Source organism: Octopus sinensis, linkage group LG5, assembly GCF_006345805.1.
Source record: "Octopus sinensis linkage group LG5, ASM634580v1, whole genome shotgun sequence".
NCBI lineage: Eukaryota > Metazoa > Mollusca > Cephalopoda > Octopoda > Octopodidae > Octopus > Octopus sinensis.
In genome coordinates this window covers 37,520,979-37,536,410 of record NC_043001.1, presented here as the reverse complement: position 1 = coordinate 37,536,410, position 15,432 = coordinate 37,520,979, and the positions used below count along the sequence as shown (strand labels likewise).

Here is a 15,432-nt window from a genome sequence, read left to right as displayed (position 1 = left end):
ATGCACAAGGATTATAGAAGCTAAGTTATAGGATATATTACTGTGGGAGTCATTTTAGAAGTCATCAATTTGTTGAGAAAGAATATATGGTCTTGCTATCTTAAGTATGAGGAATGTTTCTAAATGAATGAAAATAATGCTTAATGTATTTGGTATCAAGTCTAGTCAATTGATGAAGATAAATGATGTGGACTGGATAATTAAAATAGATATGCAGAAAATGAGTAAGCAGGTATTCCTTATAGTGTACCCATCATAAAGCATGGATGCACGAGGCACAATGGGATCACAGATAGGATAACAAGGAAGGTAAACTCCAAATGCGGTGGTTGCACCTGAGTAGCTAGCGGTAAGAGTACAAGTGAGAGGAATTCCATTAAAAACTTAGTAGTAGTTGATATCTTTTGTTATCTAAATGATGTAATTAGTGGTGAAGATAAACACTTGCAAAGTATAATAGACAGAGTAAGAATGTGTCGGAAGAAGTTCAGAATGTTAATGCCTCTGCTGGCAATAAAGTGATTCTCTTTCAGAGTAAAAGGTAGGTTATGTAATATTTGTACAGCAAGACATGATCTTTGAATGCAGAGTTTTTGAGAAAGCTGGAAAGAAAAGAGGTGAAAATGCTCTGATGGATGTGTAGTGTGCATGAACAATGGAGCATAAATAAGCTGAGAGAAGAAAAGGGACAAAAAAGAAGAATCAGAATATACAAGACTGTGCTGGTACTGGCATGTGATGAATATGGAGGATGCCAGCTGAATAAAGAAGTTCCAAATACTCAGAGTAGATGGAACCTGTGGAAAAGGGAGGCCATGGGATCCCAAGATGTTGAACCAAATGAAGGAGAATAAAAAGGACAGAGATTTGAGACATGCTTTACTAAAGAGAGCCTGCACAGCCCATGAGCATGAAGAAACAAGATGTATAAACTATGATGATAGAGATTGGGATGTAAAATGTCTACGTTTTGGTTTCTCCTAACTATTCTGTTCATATTAAGTCTCAATGTATCATTCTTCCATTTGCTTCCTTAGACTCACCTATCACACTCTCTTCCCCAGCCAATACACCTCCCTATTATCACTGTTTCTCACTCATCATGGAATGCATAACGATAGATAACAGTGCATTGAATTTGTCTGTATTCAATCGCTACTTCTTCATAGTTAACCATAATTCCCTCTCTCTCCCAATACTTCATCTATCATTCATTATTGACACCTATCACCACTACTCCTTTACTATCACTCATCTTCATAGCTATCCATTTCTCTCTCTCTCATACACACATACACTCTCTCTTCCATTATTAATCACTGTTATCTACTCTTATTTCCAATCCTTCTTCTTCCACCATAGTCTCCTTCCTATCACTTTCTCTTCCCCCATCAGCCCTTTTGAATCTCTTTACCAACAATCATCTTGTAGCATTTTATCGCTCTCTCTCTCTCTCTTCTTTCACTTTCACCCCTATTGTCCACGCCTACCACTGGGTCATTTCTATGCCCCTCATGCTGGCGATCTTTCCATACTTCCTTTTTGCCTGCTGGAGATGAGACAACCTTCTAATGATGGTGAAGAAAAAAACAGTCTTTTCTAAACCAAAACAATCTCGAATGTAGCTGCCACAATAAAATGTATCTAGCTACAGCAAACATATCAAAAAATATGTAATGTACAAGTGAGATGTGATCCCCAACCCATTTAGGAGGTGGCAGTAGCTCCAAATAAGAACAGAACTCAGGCTATGATGACCTGCCCAACCCATGTGACACAGAAAAATGAATGAAAGAATAGCAATGATAATGATGATGATAATAGAGAGGCTATAGAAAATTACCATGGTATAAGTATTTCACTATTTCACAAGGAAAAATAGCAAGAGTAGTACTGATGTCACTAGAACTTAGAGAATGCTGAAGAAAAAGAAATAATTACTCATTAAGTCAAGTATGTAATGCAGAAGTCATTTTACTTAACTGCTAATACTCTGGAGTACCAGATGAGTATAAGAATATTCTATTTCCTTTTCTGCCTGGAAACACAGGGTCCTGTGGCTAGTTAAAAGTACTTTAAAATTATCCTAACTGCTGATATAAGGAAAAATTACCATAACTGCAGATATAAAGAAAACTAAAGGAATCACCATCATTTTACATCCACTTTTCATGTTTGCATGAGTTGGACAGGTCATCACACTCCAGGTAAGTACTAATTTGGAGTTACTGTCTTTATAGATTGGTTGAAGGACCACATCTCACTTGTACATTTTTTTTTAGGTTCGGTTTCTATGGCTGGGTGTTATTCCTATTATCAACCACTTTACAGGGTGTACAGGTGAGGTATTTAATCTTGGCAGAGGTTGTTATGCCCTTGACATGACAAGACTAACAGTCTTTAAGACTCTAGATTCTCACCACTCAGATGCTAACCATTTTTATCAGTTTCCACATGCATCAGAAGTGGATTCTGAAAATTCAACACTTGTCAGAACTGTTAAATGTGTTTTTAAAGTTGGATATTCTTAACACAAATTATTTAACTGTAAAATGATAAAACTACTTAACTATTTTTACTGAGGAATTTTTTTTACAAGAAATAATTACAGTATTTTATCAACAAAAGATTTTTCATTTTGACCATAATGTTTGATAATTGTATCACAATAACGACTTAGTCACTACCTGACTTGTATTGTGAAAGAAAAAGTTTAATGTATTTGTTTTGCAAGATTCTTGATGTGAAATCGTGTGTTGAAACAGATATTATTATATATCGGAATAGTCATTATTTTTTCTTTTGACAAATAAACACACACACACACAATATATTCACCCATTCTGAATGGACTAAACAGGACAGGAGGAGACACATGGAAGAGAGAGTCACTGAAGGGATCACAGGATGTGTGATGAAAGATTTCAGACAAAGGACACTAAAACAAGAACAATAATAAAGCTGAAGTGTAGAACAAGTATATAGTGTGTGAGTTTATTTACCAAAATAAAAATAAAAAAAATCATCCTGAAAAATAACAATAAAAGTTTGTTTCCGGAGAGGTGCAGGAGTGACTGTGTGGTAAGTAGTTTGTTTACCAACTACATGATTCTGGGTTCAGTCCCACTGCGTGGCACCTTGGGCAAGTGTCTTCTACTATAGCCTCGGGCCGACCAAAGCCTTGTGAGTGGATTTAGTAGACGGAAACTGAAAGAAGCCCATCATATATATGTATATGTGTGTGTGTTTGTCTCCCCTCCCCCCCAACATCGCTTGCTGGTGTGTTTACGTCACCGTAACTTAGCAGTTTGGCAAAAGAGACCAATAGAATAAGTCCTGGGGTTGATTTGCTCGACTAAAAGTGGTGCTCCAGCATGGCTGCAGTCAAACGACTGAAACAAGTAAAAGAGTAAAAGAGAGATTTCTCCAACACAGTAGCATCGTAAAAAAAAACCCCTAAAGTAATTGATGTGACTCACTGATACTTAAACACTGCTGTACATTAAAAAATGTTTGCATAAAAAAAAAAAGATGTAACAATGGCATGATAAAATCACAAGACATCTAAAAAAAAAATTCTTCAATTATTTTATTTGATCTCATATTTTCTATAATTAAACCTTAAATTTGTCTTTGGAAATGATCTTCAAGTCAAAAGACAAAAATTTCTCAAGTGTTTGGAATAAATTAAAATTTAGTTTACCAAATCCTTTGCTGTCAATACTTTGATCACAATCCTACAACAGTAAAACACTGAGAAAGCAACAAGAGTAAAGATTTGACACTGTTTTGCACTAACATCATAAGCTTCCCCATCTTGTTCTTTATCATATTCTCAATATTTATACAATGAAATATAAACTCTATAAAATAATAGTAAAGGGTCTGATACAATCAATTTCTTATCTCATTAAAATCCAAATGAACATTTATTATTTTATAGGGACATCTGCCACAAATAATACAAAATTCACCCCACCCCACCCCCAATATACCCATAGCCATTAGCAGTATTTTTTTTTTTAATCAAGTTTATAATAACAGCTTATTACTTTTACTTGACTTCATTTATCTGCAGACATACAAGAATATGACAGTGATAATGAAAGACAGAAGGAGAGAAAGAAAAAGTGATTGTCTGGATTAAAGACAGATTGCATAAGATATGTCTGTTTAGTCAAATCCTAGTATGAAACTATGTAGGCCAACTGGAGGACTTTTAACAGTATTCTTTATTTGTCAATGATTTCATGATAGAATACAGAAGTATAAGGAATCTCATAGAGCAGGACACTATTATTTACAATTAGCTGGTCTTAAGAGAAGCTATAAAATAAATAAATACACAAAGAAAAAAAATTAATTAAATAATTCATGCAAAATATATGCAGAATAATGCTGATTTAGTTGTTTTGGCTCTGATAGAAAATTACAATCCAAGGTAAAAATCTATATTTATATTAACAAGAAGGTTACAATACAAATGAGCTTCTTCTTTCACATATACATGCCTATATACTACTGCTGTTTCTATTTCCTTATGAAGCCAATAAGACATCTTTTGACATACTTTCTCCAAGATTGAATTGCAAAAGCTCCAGTAAGCAACTTTTATCCAAACGAGATCAAATATCCAAAAGGTTTAAAAAAACGTAAATGATTGTCAATATTCATAATTGATAGATGTAGCATCAATGAGAAGGAAAGCAGAAGCCCTTGTATTTATTCAGTTCCAAGATGTGTATTTGGCAAATCAGTAAAATGAAAGCATAAAATGAGTTAAATTAGATAAAGAAAAAAAATAGTCAAAATCACTATCATTAAATGGAATAAATAAAAATAATTAATTTAGGCTTTTTTGGAAGTAGAAAAGAAGACTGGTTTTAACAATGAAAAATAACAAAAATATTGTAAACCATAATTGCATGCATACAGCAATGTGATGCACACTGCAATATGCATATAGTTTGATGCCTCATCCAAAAAATGGAAATTTCTGAAACATAACTCGACATACTTCGACTTTTTTATCTTCATTTTTGTTTTGAACTTCATATACCACTGCATCTTGTGGAAGATCTAACTTAAGAATTTTTCTCAAAGTACTTTTTGGAATTTGTAATTCTGCCGAACGCTTCCTCATTGATAATGAAGGAGAACGAATAAGTGACTCTTGTATTGCAGTTAAATGTTCAAATCTTGTCCTTGGTCGACCACAACGAGGTGCATCAAGAACACTACCAGTTTCAAATACTTTTTTCTCCCATTCTCTCAAGATGCGTGGTGTAGGTGAAGGCTTTCCAAAACGTTCCTGGAACAATCGCCGAATTTCGGGTATTTTTTTATTATTAAGAACACGATCATGCATCCAAACAGCTGCAATTAATCGTTCTTCAATTGTATATGGACTCTGGTCACTCATAGTAGATTAATGCCTGTGCAAAAATAAAAATAAAATAAGAGAAAATAATTAGCAATAATATTCAGAAATAACACTGCATGTCAAATCAAGTTAATATAATTACTATGATAACTACTAAGTTGGAAAATAGTTTATCAGTTTTACAGCTGAGTGTAAATATATAATATATGTATATAAATGTAAAAACAATATTTGTTTGAGGGTAGGACTGTGTTAATGACAACCTCAACACCAGACTCTCCTGTTAGCTTTGCTAACGTGATAGATATATCAGATTTGTGCAACTGAATGAAAACAGGACAAGGCAACACCTGTAACTGAATGCTGTGTGATTAAGAAGTTTAATTAGCATCCATGTGGTACAAGGTTCGAATCCCACTGCATGATACTTTGGGTCACTATACCCTTGGATTGACTAAAGCCTTGTGAATGGAATATGAAGAATGGAGATATATATATATAGACACATACATCCATATATATATTATAAACACACAAAGGCGTAGGCACACACACACATACATATGAAATAGATGCATGTATACGTACTGCAAGAGAAAGAGAAATAATTAGCTAAAAGTAAGCTGCTGTACTTAACATTCATTGCAATCAAGCTTTTCAACAAGATTTTTTGCTCTATGACCACATGAACACTGAGGAGGTGACTTGTGAGAGCCATAAAAGTTATGTACAGAGCTGTTAAAAGTTAGCAGGGAGTTAACAATGTATACTGCAACAATTTTAGTAAGCAGGTAGGAGTTCATCAGGGTTCAGTTCTTAGCCACCATCACCCCATTCATCAGGCTATAACAGAAGATTTTAACCCTTTCAATACCAACCCGGCTGAAACTAGCTCTGGCTCTGTAGTACAAATATCTCATTTTCACATGTTTTGAATTAAAATCTTCCAACAGACCTTAGTCACAATTTATGTTCCTAACACTATCTTAATGATAATCAAGTTATTTTACTAAATTCTTTGTTATATTTAAAATAATTGAAAGAAACACAGAGCATCTCAAAATAGATACAGTAACAAAAGCGTTAAGACCAGTGTGGGAACTCTTGTACTAATGACCTTGCTATTATAACTGAAGTTATAAGTAGAATTAGAAAAGAAATTAATTCTACACATTAATTTATATATGTCCAATTAATTCAATAACCAAAGTTTTAATAAGTAGGAAAACACAAACAGATCTCAGCTTCCACCAGGGACATGGCCTTACTTGATATGTAGAAAAGTAGAAATATCATATAGTGTATGCAATGCAAACAATGGACACACAAGTGCAGTGGTATCATAGGCAGGTTAACAGAAAAAGCAGACTTTACTTGTAGTAGATGCACAGGAACAATAAACACTAAAAACCCACACAAAATAGATTTTCTTAAATGCCCAGGAAAAACGCTAGAAGTAGTAAATAGTTTCTGTTCCCTAGGTGACCTAATTAGTAGTGGCAGAGGATATTCTCAATGCAAAGGACTTATGAAGATTAGAAAGAGATGAAGCTAGCATGCTGTAGTGGATGTGCAATGCAAGTGTACATGAATGACAAAGTACAAATGTATTGAAAGAAAACTTGGTCATAAAAGGTAGCAGATGTGGTGTGCAAGAAGGAGGACTGTGCTGGTATAGACATGTGATGCATGCGGATGAGCTGTATAAAGAAGCACTGATCACTTAATACAGATGGAGCCTGTGGATGAAGGAGACAAAGGAAGACATGAGATAAAGTAGTAAAAGCTAGTTTTAGTTCTTTGAACCACCTGAAAGAAACGACAAAACATATGGCTGGCAATATATAGTGATTGAGAAGACCCACCCATCTTGGAAAAATTGAAATTCTGGAAATACATTGGACATATATAAATATATACACACAACTGGGTCCCTCACCCAAATTCTTCTTTAAGCTTTCTTCACCAACCATCATCTTTCTATCACTGCCTAACTGCAGTATTCTGCAGCTGTAATTAAATGAGAGTAGAACAGCATATTTCATCATCTTTTTCTCTAGTACCAGTTAGCTTTTCCACAATCCAGAACCACTTCACTTAAAATTTATCCTTTAGTCTTAATATTGTCCCTCCCCTTCCCTCATGAAGTTTACTTCAACCACCTTTCTATGCCACCAAATTATCTCTCCTCTATTATCTATGGCCATTAATATATACCGGACCTTCAATAACACTGACATAAACATCAAATTCAAGATTGAACATCCAGACAAATCCAGAACCCTCACTCTACTCGACTTCCAATTCAAGATCACAGAGGAAGGCTCCATATTTACCAAATTCTATAGAAAAGCCACTAATAGAAAACTTTTCATCCACTACCAATCAGCCTTGCCCACTAGAGCCAAAGTCGCATACATGAGAAACGAGATTGCACGTATAAACAATGATTGCAGCAATGTGACTGACAAAACTGTCTACACCAAACAGTTCCTCAGAGATCTAACACTGAATGGCTACCCACCATCTTTAGCTAAACAACGGTGCCTGAAGAACATCAAGGTCAATAAACCCCGGAAGAACAGCATACTCCCAAGTCTGGCACGTGCTTCCTAAAGCTACCACACTTTGATGATAAAACTACTGCAGCGATACAACACACAGTCCGCAGGGAAGGACTCGACATACAGATAGTGCACACTGGCCCTTCCCAAGAACAACACCTCACACTACTCTAAGGAGTGCACATTGTCGAACTGCCCCATCAATGACCCTGAATTGTGCCAGAGGATCTATGTTGTATATGAGATCATCTGTGGCAAATCCTACATCGGAAGCATGACAAGAAAACAGCATGTACACATTAAGGAACATATGCAGGCAGACGTTTCTGTGAAGAAACATTTACAGAAATGCCAGACCCGAGAGTTCACAGTGCACATCAAGGCAACACAGTGGTACAAGGGCAACCTTAGAATCTCTGAGGCTATCCTCATACACTAAAAGAAACCCAAGATCAATAATAGAAGGGAGTTGCAGGAAGCTAGCTCATTGCTATAGCAACACCCTTCTGTGCATGTCCACTCCACACACACACATCGGCAACATTCGTCAGTTTCTTGAAAATGGGGTCATAACCTCGAAATATTGAATACAAGGTAAGTCTACATTAATTCACATATTTGTTTTCTTGTGATTTACCTTGCATATACTTTGCATTGTTTTGGCCTTACCCATGATCTTTTATACAATATATATATTGTGTCGGTGGCACATAAAAAACACCATCCGAGTGTGGCCATTCGCCAGCCTCGTCTGGCACCTGTGTCGGTGGCACATAAAAAACACCATCCGAGCGTGGCCGTTCGCCAGCCTCGTCTGGCACCTGTGTCGGTGGCACATAAAAAGCACCCACTACACTCACGGAGTGGTTGGCGTTAGGAAGGGCATCCAGCTGTAGAAACACTGCCAGATCTGACTGGCCTGGTGCAGCCTTCGGGCTTCCCAGACCCCAGTTGAACCGTCCAACCCATGCTAGCATGGAAAGCGGATGTTAAACGATGATGATGATGATATATATATATGTGTGTGTGTGTAAAATATATTTGCCAGACATGACCCAGAAAATAGGCCTTTTTGAGAAAACAGTGTTTGAAGTTGAGTGTATCTGAGAACTAAAAGACTTTTCACAACTTTAGCCTTTTCTCATTTATCAAAAGGGTAGGACCCCTGGTATTTAAGGTAAAGTCATCTGCCACAACTACCATGTAAAAACATCCATTAGTGACTTTGGCCCCGTTTTTCTCAGGTGTTTATTTAGTGACATCCAATGGATTTTTCCATGCACCATCACATGTACATATATATATATATATATATATATATATATATATATATATGATGATGATGGACTCTCCCATCAAAGATGACATATGAGTGTTCAGCTTTTGTTGAATGCAGGGCTGTGGAGTTGAAGCAAAAAACTTTGACTCAAACTCCTGTACTATTGGCACCTCTGACTCTGATTCCGACTCCTCTTTATATAATTAAGTGATTGTGGTCTACATATCTCATAAAGCGTATGCATACACTTGTACTTTGAGTAGGCCTAACTGTTATAACTGGTTTATATTAAAGAATAAAGATATTGAGAGTTGGAGTCAATATAGTTTTACCGACTCCAACTACCCCTTAATTATTTCCAACTCCGAATCCACAGCCATGGCTGAATGAGCTGCACAAACGATTTGTTTGTAGTGATCAAATGTTCATAGCGCACATTAGCTCACTCTCTCCATCAAATTGACAGTCTGAACAGGTACACAGTGTACCAAGCATCAGGTAATGAAGTGATCACAGAACAATGTGAGATGAAGTGTTTTGCTCAAGAACACAACACACCACCTGGTCTAGCAATTGAAATCACAATCTAGTGATCAGGAGTGTAACACCCTAACCACTAAGCCATGTATGTGTGTATGCACACATACACACACTCAAAGGAGAGGCTTCTTAAGTTACCGTCAACCAATTTCATGGCTACAATATAGAATGCCAGTTGACAATGCTTACACGTGGGACTGAAACCCTAACTATGTGGTTCTGAAGTGCACTTCTTAACCATACAGCCTACACCTTACATACACGCACGCACATGCATATATTTACAGTGAACTAGAAGGTACAGATGCACATTTGCCAATTTTCCTGCCAACAAGAATATTTGGTAGTTCCAGCCGTTGTATAAATGTGTGAGCATATGTACATACAAATACACAAATACACATCTTACTGTCCCCATGCCTATCTTTCTCGAAGTCTCTTTCTTCTTTGCCAACTAGAGTATCCTTGTATCTCTTCCACAGTAAGATACCTATCTCTTACCCTATTATTCTTTTAACCTCTCATCAACTGGCATAATGCCACTCCCTCAATACTACTCCACCCAGTCAAGCAGACTTTGTCCTGTATTGCAAGTTATTTGGTGACCTCACTGGTACTGGTACTATGAAAAAAAAAAAAACACCCAGTACACTCTGTAAAGTGGTTGGTATTAAGAAGGGTATCCAGTTGTAGAAACCATACCAAAACAGGCAACAGAGCTTGGTACAGCTCCCTGGCTTGCCAGCTTTTCTGAAACCATCCAACTCATGCCAGTATGGAATATGGACATTAAATGATGATGATAGGTGAGTGTGTGTGTTCGTATGTTTTTGTGTTTGTCCCTCACCAATGCTTGATAACTGCTGTTGGTTTGTTTACATCCCTATAACTTAGCAATTTGGCAAAAAGGGACCAAAAGAATAAGTACCAGGCTTTAGAAAACAATAAGTATTGAGGTCAATTTGCTTGACTAAACACTTCAAGGTAGTGCCCCAGCATGGCCACAGTCCAATGACTGAAACAAGTAAAAAATAAAAGATATATATATACACACATACATATTCTTAAGGAATGTTTATTTGTTAATATCAGAAACTTCCAATATTAACAATCAGCCAAACTGCCTCGCAACATATATATATATACAAATATTTTGACTTAATACTCAGTCTGATTTAGTTTATAAGCCTTCCAATCAGAAAATAATCCTTTCTACTATAGGAACAAATTTGTGGGGAGGGGGATAGTCGATTACATCAACCCCAGTGCTCAATCATTTGGAACTTATTTTATCAACCCCAAAAGGATGAGAGACAAAATTGACCTCAGCAGAATTTGAACTAAGAATGTAAAGACAGATGGAATGCCACAAAGCATTTTGTCTGGTGTGCTAACAATGCTGCCAGCTTGCCATCTTACAATCCAATCTAATAATATCAACTAATCAGCTTGCAGCTATATCATGAACACTATCTCAAATGTCCCTAAGATTTGAGCACTTTTCTCTAGCAGTTTGGCACCAAGAATCTTCACAGAGGTTTCACAGCAGCCAGAAAACACAGATCTCACCTTTTACCATAAGGAAACCAGATAACAGTAGAGGTTTGAGAGAGGTCCAGAGAATAGATACCTCCCCTCTTGACAAGCAAACCAGAACTGTCACAAAGATATGCGAAAGTCACCAGAAAATACACCTCATCTCTCATCCAGCAACACCAAATTTTCCTTAACTGAATCTGGCTGGAATTGAAGAGGAACTCTTCTTCATACTTGCAGGCCAATTCTTTCCAGCATTTCAAGCCTAGTTAGTCATTACTTTGTTTTATTCCAATCACTACATTCTCTACCAGCAATTGTTAGTTTATATTCAATTGTTGTCTTGTTCAATAAATCGTACCATTAAAATATGCAATTATGTTCATGCTTGTTCATTATGGTTTAACAGGCAGCCAAGCTCACACCAATAAGTACCTACGTATCATTCCAGTGTGGCAATGGTGACCAACACAAACAAGCTATCTTACCAAGACAGCACAACAACTATATCTGTAATATTTTAATCTTGACCATATTCACATTTAAGCTTGTCTTGAATTAAAGATTAAGAAGAGTTCTCCTGGTTCAGAGTTGGCCAGGAACACTGAGATTTGTAACAAAGAAGTGCACATTTAGAGCACTATATAGATAATTAATAATTCATCACTATTTGAAGCTGACGATTTCATCCTCTTTACATATTTCGTTTCCTCTCAATAACTCTTTTCCAGTATTCTATACAAGCAACTAGACACCGCAGCTGTCTATATCTGGTTATGATTTTAAAGTACCTAGTGTGCTTTAAAATGTAAACAGACTTCTATAAAAAGTCTCTAACACATTCACCTTTTGTATATGTAACATCAGACGTCAGTGTAAGTTGTATTAAGTGATCTCCAAATTTAAAAGTACAACTCGACAAGTGATTGTAACAATAAAAGCACATCCCAGAATTAACAATGACTGACCTATTGAGCAAGTTTAGATTCATATTATTCAACTTTGTGCACAGAAGGCGTTAGTTAAGAAACTTCTATTTCACATCAAATAAACACACCTATTTATGCTAGTTAGACAGTGACAATGAAGACATTTAGAAAAATAGTAAGGACATCAATGGTGTAATCAGAATCATAGCATATGAGCAAAAGACAAAACTGTCATTCTTCGTGAGAGGGCGACAAATAAAAATGCTTTGTGAAAAGCTAATAACTATACCTTGCGTTTGTTAACCTAGAAGGTTTTAACAAAATTCCAAGTGTTGTAAATCTGGTGACCACAGAAGTTTATGGTTCATAGGTCGTAAGTATTTAAGACCTAGAAGCATGTGAAGCCTAGAAGTAAAGTCAGAATTAGGCAGCATAATTTTCAAAAGTATTTTAAGTTTAGATGAGTGTTCGGCAATTTTTCGAATACAATAAAAGAAATTCGGATATTGATACACTGGTACACTCAACAACTTGCAGTGTAATTGAAATAAAACTAGCTTTTATTGCCAAATTAAAATAACTTGAATAGGAAGATTCGAGCATTAGTAAAGAAAAGAAATGAAAAACCACAAAGAACGGACACTAAAATATTCGGGATAAAAGCTTAAATTGGCGTAGGGTAAAACACTATGCAGAAAATGCAACTAATTACTACTACAAAGGTGTAGTATGGATAGTAAACAGATAGAAGGCAGTAAATATTTCGGCAATCTTTCTTTACTGTTGTTGAGAGGAGGGATAAAGAAAGGATAATGATTTGTTTTGATTTAAGTTTTTGAAAATTGCCACTCGCTGACAAGCTCCACACAAACAGATTGTTACGACAAAGGACTGATAAATGACATACGACGGATAAACAAAAACAATTTGTTGTATGTTTAGAGGAAATTTGGTGGAAAAACAAAAGTTAAAAGAGGACAGTTGTAAAGTAAGGGATAACAAAAAGGCGTCAAAATATAAGAAGAAGAATTAGAGAAGACAAAACGTAAAGACGATATACTTGGGGCGGTCGTGATTGTTTTGATATAAAAAGCAGTTCATTATAAAAAATAATTAACAGAATTGGAATGAAGTAAAGCTGATGACGAACCAATTATACTTCTAATGAAACTATAAACCTACAATAAGACAGCAAAGCAAAACAAAGCAATGTTTGTGTGTTTGCGTGTAAAATTTCAACTTGATAGTTAAAACTTCGAAGTTGATTTGAACTATAAATGCTACATCTGGGTGTTGAAACATTTCTTAAAAAAGAACACATAAGGGATGTAAACATATTAAGAATAAAAAGAATAATGGGAAAACGAGAAGACAATGTGGCTATACACTTTAATTAAATACAGCAGGATATAATACTTGGATCTGTCAACGACACAACAGGAATAACATATATTATAAACAAAATATATATATACATTGCAGTAAAATATTGAAACTAAAACTTCCAGGACTTGTCATTCTCTTAAAAAAAAATACAATAATAGTGCACGACATATTGTAAATAGTGTCGTTCTTGTGTTAACACAACACAAACATGGGTAATATATATATAGAAATAAGATATCAAGCAATCAGAATATGTATAGAGTTAACAGGGAGGTATCTAGTAAAATCAAAGTAGAATTACGTTTGTGTATACGTACAGTGAAGGCAACGGATATATGATGATTGGTGTGCCTAGCAAGGAAATGCTAATTGTACAGCAAGCTGTAGTCAATAAACAGATTTGTTATTAAATCTGAAGCCCCTGACCACGTGTGAAGTTCATCAGTCACAGCAGTTATGTGCCCTTAGTTTGTATTTCGTCCACTAGGCAAATATAGTTTTCGGTTGTCAACAAAGCTGTTCAGAGGATCTTTTCGGTTTTACGGCAGTTTTTAACATAATTTCTAGGTAACTAAAAAGTTTTAAACTTCGTATACTGATAGAATGTGTTTATTAAACATCTTTTTCTCTTGGCTTTATTGAGAAAATTCTATAGTTTGTAAGATATTTGTTTTTTTTCTTCAATTTCTGAAATTTCAACCAATCACTGACGTCTATTGAGGTAAAAAAAAAACATTCTGTGCCGTATGAATATGTCCCTCGTTTAAGAAACAGATTGGGTTTATTTACATTTGTGAAGAAAAAAAATATACCCTTCCCCCCACCCCTAACCCTAATCCTAAAACAGATTGAAATGCAATAGATCGATACTAGGGTCATAATTATGGGTGACAATTTCATATGACACCGCTAGAAAAAACAGCCGTTCAAACCGAAAAGATCCAAGTCAGACAAAATGATTAGCGGCAATTTTTCTGGCTCTTTACGTTCTGAGTTCAAATTCCGGCAAGGACGACTTTTCATTTCATCAAATCGGATATGATAAAATAAGTAATGAAGAGTCAATATGAATGATTTTCCCCCTCCAAAAACATTGCTGGTTTTGTGCCTATAGTAGAGATAACTTAATGTAATTCTCGTCTCTTATCATTTATTTGTTTTAGTCATTGAATTGTGGCCATGTTGGGTCACTACCGTGAAGGTTTTAATCAAACAAATCGACTTCAGTAGGCCTGTTTCAAAATTTTATCGGTCTATTTTGCTGAGCCACTATAGTAAAGGGATGTAAGTAAACCAACACCATTTGTCAAGCAGTGGTGGGGACAAATACAAAGACACACATATATACGTGTATATATATATATATATATATATATGTATGTATTAGATCTCTGTAACGGAATGCAATAAAGTGTTCCCTTGATGATCCAGTGCAGTTAAGCATCCAAATGCACTCTAAACATGCGATGCTGGGTACCAAATAACTGTGATGATGAAATGTATGCACAAACTATTCATATTTGTATTTTTCCTAATTTTTCAATATATATATGTGTGTGTGTGTGTGTGTGTGTATGTATATATAGCAAATAAGAAAATGGAGGAGAGCAATAGGTGGTTCATCAAGTTTTAGACATTAAATTATGTTAACTTATTTATTTATTAACTGATAATTACACTAACATACATACATACAACATATTGTTCTTTACATATAAGATATAGAATATATTAATATATAAGGATACCGGTAATTATTATTAAAAAACATGAATATAAATTGGTAAAATAACTTACAGCTGTTTCAGCCAATAG

General features: G+C 35.4%; 1 protein-coding gene across 3 annotated transcripts; it reads right to left on the bottom strand.

Moving 5' to 3' along the window:
- Positions 1-3,574: 3,574 nt before the first annotated feature.
- LOC115212318 lies at positions 3,575-14,086 on the bottom strand. 3 transcript variants are annotated; one of them, XR_003881707.2, is made up of 3 exons: positions 13,935-14,083; positions 12,521-12,636; positions 3,575-5,435 (listed from the first exon to the last, which is right to left on the bottom strand). XR_003881707.2 is itself a non-coding variant. In XM_036503329.1 (2 exons), exon 2 carries the CDS (start codon positions 5,420-5,422, stop codon positions 4,976-4,978), a length of 447 nt encoding a protein of 148 aa, XP_036359222.1. In that variant the 5' UTR covers positions 5,423-5,435; positions 13,935-14,086; the 3' UTR covers positions 3,575-4,975. The 3 variants fall into 3 exon arrangements, 2 of the variants coding, with proteins under 2 accessions (XP_036359222.1, XP_036359223.1); XM_036503329.1 differs by lacking the exon at positions 12,521-12,636 and having other exon boundaries at positions 13,935-14,086; XM_036503330.1 differs by lacking the exons at positions 12,521-12,636; positions 13,935-14,083 and adding an exon at positions 11,791-11,941.
- Between the last annotated feature and the right edge of the window lie 1,346 nt (positions 14,087-15,432).